The 5,747-nt window shown below is 69.3% G+C and overlaps 2 protein-coding genes across 2 annotated transcripts; both read left to right on the top strand.

Annotated features, from left to right (window-relative positions):
* The first annotated feature begins 1,389 nt into the window (after positions 1-1,389).
* LOC126219070 (uncharacterized) lies at positions 1,390-2,010 on the top strand. Its single transcript, XM_049942134.1, has one exon. It carries the CDS (start codon positions 1,390-1,392, stop codon positions 2,008-2,010), a length of 621 nt encoding a protein of 206 aa, XP_049798091.1.
* A 298-nt stretch (positions 2,011-2,308) lies between these two features.
* On the top strand, positions 2,309-5,392 carry LOC126219069 (spidroin-1-like). Its single transcript, XM_049942133.1, has one exon. The coding sequence runs from the start codon at positions 2,309-2,311 to the stop codon at positions 5,390-5,392; it is 3,084 nt and encodes a 1,027-aa protein (XP_049798090.1).
* Positions 5,393-5,747: the final 355 nt, after the last annotated feature.

The following is a 5,747-nucleotide window of genomic DNA, read 5'->3' as shown; positions in this document are numbered from 1 at the left end:
GAAGAGAGGGGGCGGGGCAGGGCAGAGGGTGAAAGGGGAAGGTCCAAAGGAAGAGAGGGGGCAGGGCAGAGGGTGAAAGGGGAAGGTCCAAAGGAAGAGAGGGGGCAGGGCAGAGGGTGAAAGGGGAAGGTCCAAAGGAAGAGAGGGGGCAGGGCAGAGGGTGAAAGGGGAAGGTCCAAAGGAAGAGAGGGGGCAGGGCAGAGGGTGAAAGGGGAAGGTCCAAAGGAAGAGAGGGGGCAGGGAAGAGGGTGAAAGGGGAAGGTCCAAAGGAAGAGAGGGGGCAGGGAAGAGGGTGAAAGGGGAAGGTCCAAAGGAAGAGAGGGGGCAGGGCAGAGGGTGAGAGGGGAAGGTCCAAAGGAAGAGAGGGGGCAGGGCAGAGGGTGAGAGGGGAAGGTCCAAAGGAAGAGAGGGGGCAGGGCAGAGGGTGAAAGGGGAAGGTCCATAGGAAGGGACAGCGAAGAGCTGAAGGAAGGGAGGGGGAAGGGGTGGAAGGGTGGGGCAAGGGGTGGAAGGGAGGGGGAGGGGCGCGTGAGGGTTGGAGGAAGGGTGGGGGAGGGGATGAAGGAAGGGTGGGGGAAGGGACAATGCAGTGGGGGGAAGGTTCAACAGGGAGTGGGGAAATGTTTGATGGGTAGTTGGGGGAAGGGTCGACGGGGAGTGGGAGGGAAGGTTCGACAGGGAGTGGGCGGGGAGATTCGACGGGGAGTGGGCGGGGAGGTTCGACGGGGAGTGGGCGGGGAGGTTCGACGGGGAGTGGGCGGGGAGGTTCGACGGGGAGTGGGCGGGGAGGTTCGACGGGGAGGTGGGCTGGAAGGATCGACGGGGAGGTGGGTGGGGAGGATCGACGGTGGGGGGGGGGGGGTTGGCCGGGAGGATCGACGGGGAGTGGGCGGGGAGGATCGACAGGGAGTGGGCGGGAAGGGTTGAAAGGGAGTGGGGGGAAGGGTTGACGGGGAGTGGGGTTGAAGGGTCAATGGGAGTGCAAAAATGTCAGTGGGTAGATGAGAGGGAGAAATGTATGTACGGGTGGAGCAGTAGGAGCAGAGTAGTGATAAGTGGCATGGTGGGCCAGTGCAGGGCAGGGCAGTGATCAGTGCCATGGTGGGCCAGGAAAAGAGCATTGATAAGTGACGTTGTGGGCCAGGTCACGGTAGGGACAAGTGGCATGATGTGTCAGGGCAGGGTTGGCAGAAGTGGCGTTGCTTTGAGGGCTTGGTGTGGTGTGGCAGGGAGAAGAGGTGTGGGAGGCCAGGGAGGAATGGTGTGGGAGGGTAGGGAGAAGTGACATGGCGGGACAATGCAGGGAGAACTGGTGGGGCAGGGAGACGTGACATGGCGGGACGATGCAGGGAGAACTGGTGGGGGAGGAAGAAGTGACATGGCGGGACGATGCAGGGAGAACTGGTGGGGCAGGAAGAAGTGACATGGCGGGGCGGCGCAGGGAGAACTGGTGGAGCAGGAAGAAATGGCGGTGCGAAAAGTGGTGGGGAGATACGAAGTAGCGGGGCAAGAGGTGGTTGGGTGATAAGAAGTAGCAGGGCAAGAAGTGGTGGGGCGAGGAGAGGAGGAGTGGTGGGGCGAGCGGAGCAGGAGTGGTGGGGCGAGGGGAGGAGGAGTGGTGGGGCGAGGGGAGGAGAAGTGGTGGGGCGAGGGGAGGACAAGTGGTGGGGCGAGGAGAGGAGAAGTGGTGGGGCGAGGAGAGGAGAAGTGGTGGGGCGAGGAGAGGAGAAGTGGTGGGGCGGGAAGAGGAGAAGTGGTGGGGCGGGGAGAGGAGAAGTGGTGGGGCGAGGAGAGAAGTGGTGGGGCGAGGAGAGGAGAAGTGGTGGGGCGAGGAGAGGAGAAGTGGTGGGGCGAGGAGAGGAGAAGTGGGGCGAGGAGAGGAGAAGTGGTGGGGCGAGGAGAGGAGAAGTGGGGCGAGGAGAGGAGAAGTGGGGCGAGGAGAGGAGAAGTGGTGGGGCCGAGAAAGAAATAGCGGGCCGAGAAAGAAATAGCGGGCCGAGAAAGAAATAGCGGGCCGAGAAAGAAATTGTGGGCCGAGAAAGAAATTGTGGGCCGAGAAAGAAATTGCGGGCCGAGAAAGAAATTGCGGGCCGAGAAAGAAATTGCGGGCCGAGAAAGAAATTGCGGGCCGAGAAAGAAATTGCGGGCCGAGAAAGAAATTGCGGGCCGAGAAAGAAATTGCGGGCCGAGAAAGAAATTGCGGGCCGAGAAAGAAATAGCGGGTCGAGAAGAAATAGCGGGGCGAGAAATGGTGAGGTGAGAAGAAGGGACAGGTCGAGAAGAAGGTGCGAGCTGAGGTGGAAGGGGGATGGAAGATTTGGCAGTGCAGGGTGGAAGGGGGATGGAAGAATTGGCAGTGCAGGGTGGAAGGGGGATGGAAGAATTGGCAGTGCAGGGTGGAAGGGGATGGAAGAATTGGCAGAGCAGGGCATTAGGGGGCACGAGGAACAGATGGTGCAGGACGGGAGGGTACAATGCCACTGGGACTAAGGCAATAGAGGCAATGGTGAGGGCAAAGGGACTGTGGCGGCACAGGCAAGCGAGAGGCCGGAGGGCCTGTGGCGGCACAGGCAAGCGAGAGGCCGGAGGGCCTGTGGCGGCACAGGCAAGCGAGAGGCCGGAGGGGCTGGGGCGGCACAGGCAAGCGAGAGGCCGGAGGGCCTGTGGCGGCACAGGCAAGCGAGAGGCCGGAGGGGCTGGGGCGGCACAGGCAAGCGAGACGCCGGAGGGGCTGGGGCGGCACAGGCAAGCGAGACGCCGGAGGGGTTGGGGCGGCACAGGCAAGCGAGACGCCGGAGGGGCTGGGGCGGCACAGGCAAGCGAGAGGCCGGAGGGGCTGGGGCGGCACAGGCAAGCGAGAGGCCGGAGGGGCTGGGGCGGCACAGGCAAGCGAGAGGCCGGAGGGGCTGGGGCGGCACAGGCAAGCGAGAGGCCGGAGGGGCTGGGGCGGCACAGGCAAGCGAGAGGCCGGAGGGGCTGGGGCGGCACAGGCAAGCGAGAGGCCGGAGGGGCTGGGGCGGCACAGGCAAGCGAGAGGCCGGAGGGGCTGGGGCGGCACAGGCAAGCGAGAGGCCGGAGGGGCTGGGGCGGCACAGGCAAGCGAGAGGCCGGAGGGGCTGGGGCGGCACAGGCAAGCGAGAGGCCGGAGGGGCTGGGGCGGCACAGGCAAGCGAGAGGCCGGAGGGGCTGGGGCGGCACAGGCAAGCGAGAGCCGGCGGAGGGGCTGGGGCGGCACAGGCAAGCGAGAGGCCGGAGGGGCTGGGGCGGCACAGGCAAGCGAGAGGCCGGAGGGGCTGGGGCGGCACAGGCAAGCGAGAGGCCGGAGGGGCTGGGGCGGCACAGGCAAGCGAGAGGCCGGAGGGGCTGGGGCGGCACAGGCAAGCGAGAGGCCGGAGGGACAGTGGCGGCAAGCGAGAGGCCGGAGGGACAGTGGCGGCAAGCGAGAGGCCGGAGGGACAGTGGCGGCAAGCGAGAGGCCGGAGGGACAGTGGCGGCAAGCGAGAGGCCGGAGGGACAGTGGCAGCAAGCGAGAGGCCGGAGGGACAGTGGCAGCAAGCGAGAGGCCGGAGGGACTGTGGCAGCAAGCGAGAGGCCGGAGGGACTTTGGCAGCTGAGGCGAGGATGGGGGAGAAAGAGGTGGCGGGGCAAGGGAATGATAAACACCAGGGGCGAGGGGTGGGTGGGAGAGGGGGTGGCGGGGGTGTGTGGGCAGGGCGAGGCGTGGCGGGGGTGTGGGCTGGGCGAGGCGTGGCGGGGGTGTGGGCAGGGCGAGGCGTGGCGGGGGTGTGGGCAGGGCGAGGCGTGGCGGGCGGGGGTGTGGGCAAGGCGAGGCGTGGCGGGGGTGTGGGCAAGGCGAGGCGTGGCCGGGGGTGTCGGCAAGGCGAGGCGTGGCGGGGGTGTGGGCAAGGCGAGGCGTGGCGGGGGTGTCGGCAAGGCGAGGCGTGGCGGGGGTGTGGGCAAGGCGAGGCGTGGCGGGGGTGTGGGCAAGGCGAGGCGTGGCGGGGGTGTGGGCAAGGCGAGGCGTGGCGGGGGTGTGGGCAAGGCGAGGCGTGGCGGGGGTGTGGGCAAGGCGAGGCGTGGCGGGGGTGTGGGCAAGGCGAGGCGTGGCGGGGGTGTGGGCAAGGCGAGGCGTGGCGGGGGTGTGGGCAAGGCGAGGCGTGGGCGGGGGTGTGGGCAGGGCGCGGGGTGGCTGGGGTGTGGGCAGGGCGCGGGGTGGCTGGGGTGTGGGCAGGGCGCGGGGTGGCTGGGGTGTGGGCAGGGCGCGGGGGTGGCTGGGGTGTGGGCAGGGCGCGGGGTGGCTGGGGTGTGGGCAGGGCGCGGGGTGGCTGGGGTGTGGGCAGGGCGCGGGGTGGCTGGGGTGTGGGCAGGGCGCGGGGTGGCTGGGGTGTGGGCAGGGCGCGGGGTGGCTGGGGTGTGGGCAGGGCGCGGGGTGGCTGGGGTGTGGGCAGGGCGCGGGGTGGCTGGGGTGTGGGCAGGGCGCGGGGTGGCTGGGGTGTGGGCAGGGCGCGGGGTGGCTGGGGTGTGGGCAGGGCGCGGGGTGGCTGGGGTGTGGGCAGGGCGCGGGGTGGCTGGGGTGTGGGCAGGGCGCGGGGTGGCTGGGGTGTGGGCAGGGCGCGGGGTGGCTGGGGTGTGGGCAGGGCGCGGGGTGGCTGGGGTGTGGGCAGGGCGCGGGGGTGGCTGGGGTGGTGGGCAGGGCGCGGGGTGGCTGGGGTGTGGGCAGGGCGCGGGGTGGCTGGGGTGTGGGCAGGGCGCGGGGTGGCTGGGGTGTGGGCAGGGCGCGGGGTGGCTGGGGTGTGGGCAGGGCGCGGGGTGGCTGGGGTGTGGGCAGGGCGCGGGGGTGGCTGGGGTGTGGGCAGGGCGCGGGGTGGCTGGGGTGTGGGCAGGGCGAGGGGTGGCAGGGGGGTGGCTGGGTGTGGGCAGGGCGAGGGGTGGCTGGGGTGTGGGCAGGGCGAGGGGTGGCTGGGGTGTGGGCAGGGCGAGGGGTGGCTGGGGTGTGGGCAGGGCGAGGGGTGGCTGGGGTGTGGGCAGGGCGAGGGGTGGCTGGGGTGTGGGCAGGGCGCGGGGTGGCTGGGGTGTGGGCAAGGCGCGGGGTGGCTGGGGTGTGGGCAAGGCGCGGGGTGGCTGGGGTGTGGGCAAGGCGCGGGGTGGCTGGGGTGTGGGCAAGGCGCGGGATGGCTGGGGTGTGGGCAAGGCGCGGGGTGGCTGGGGTGTGGGCAAGGCGCGGGGTGGCTGGGGTGTGGGCAAGGCGCGGGGTGGCTGGGGTGTGGGCAAGGCGCGGGGTGGCTGGGGTGTGGGCAAGGCGCGGGGTGGCTGGGGTGTGGGCAAGGCGCGGGGTGGCTGGGGTGTGGGCAAGGCGCGGGGTGGCTGGGGTGTGGGCAACGCGAGGGGGTAGCGGGGGTGTGGGCAGCGCGAAGGGGTCTTGGGGGTGTGGGCAACGCGAGGGGGTAGCGGGGGTGTGGGCAGCGCGAAGGGGTCTTGGGGGTGTGGGCAGGGCAAGGGGGTGGCAGGGGGGGGAGTTTTGGGTTGTTTAGGGGTAGAGACCTAACAGCAAGGACAGGGGAATCATTGAATTAGGTAAGGATGGGGAAGCAAGTCAGCCGTGCCCTTTCAAAGGAACCATCCCGGCATTTGTTTGAAGCGATTTAAGGAAATCAAGGAAAACCTAAATCAGGATGGCCGGACGCGGGATTGAACCATCGTCCTCCCGAATGCGAGTCCAGTGTGCTAACCACTACGCCACCTTGCTC

This window comes from Schistocerca nitens, unplaced genomic scaffold, assembly GCF_023898315.1.
Source record: "Schistocerca nitens isolate TAMUIC-IGC-003100 unplaced genomic scaffold, iqSchNite1.1 HiC_scaffold_138, whole genome shotgun sequence".
NCBI lineage: Eukaryota > Metazoa > Arthropoda > Insecta > Orthoptera > Acrididae > Schistocerca > Schistocerca nitens.
The sequence above is the reverse complement of the archived record's forward strand: the minus strand, read 5'-3'. Positions and strand labels throughout refer to the sequence as shown.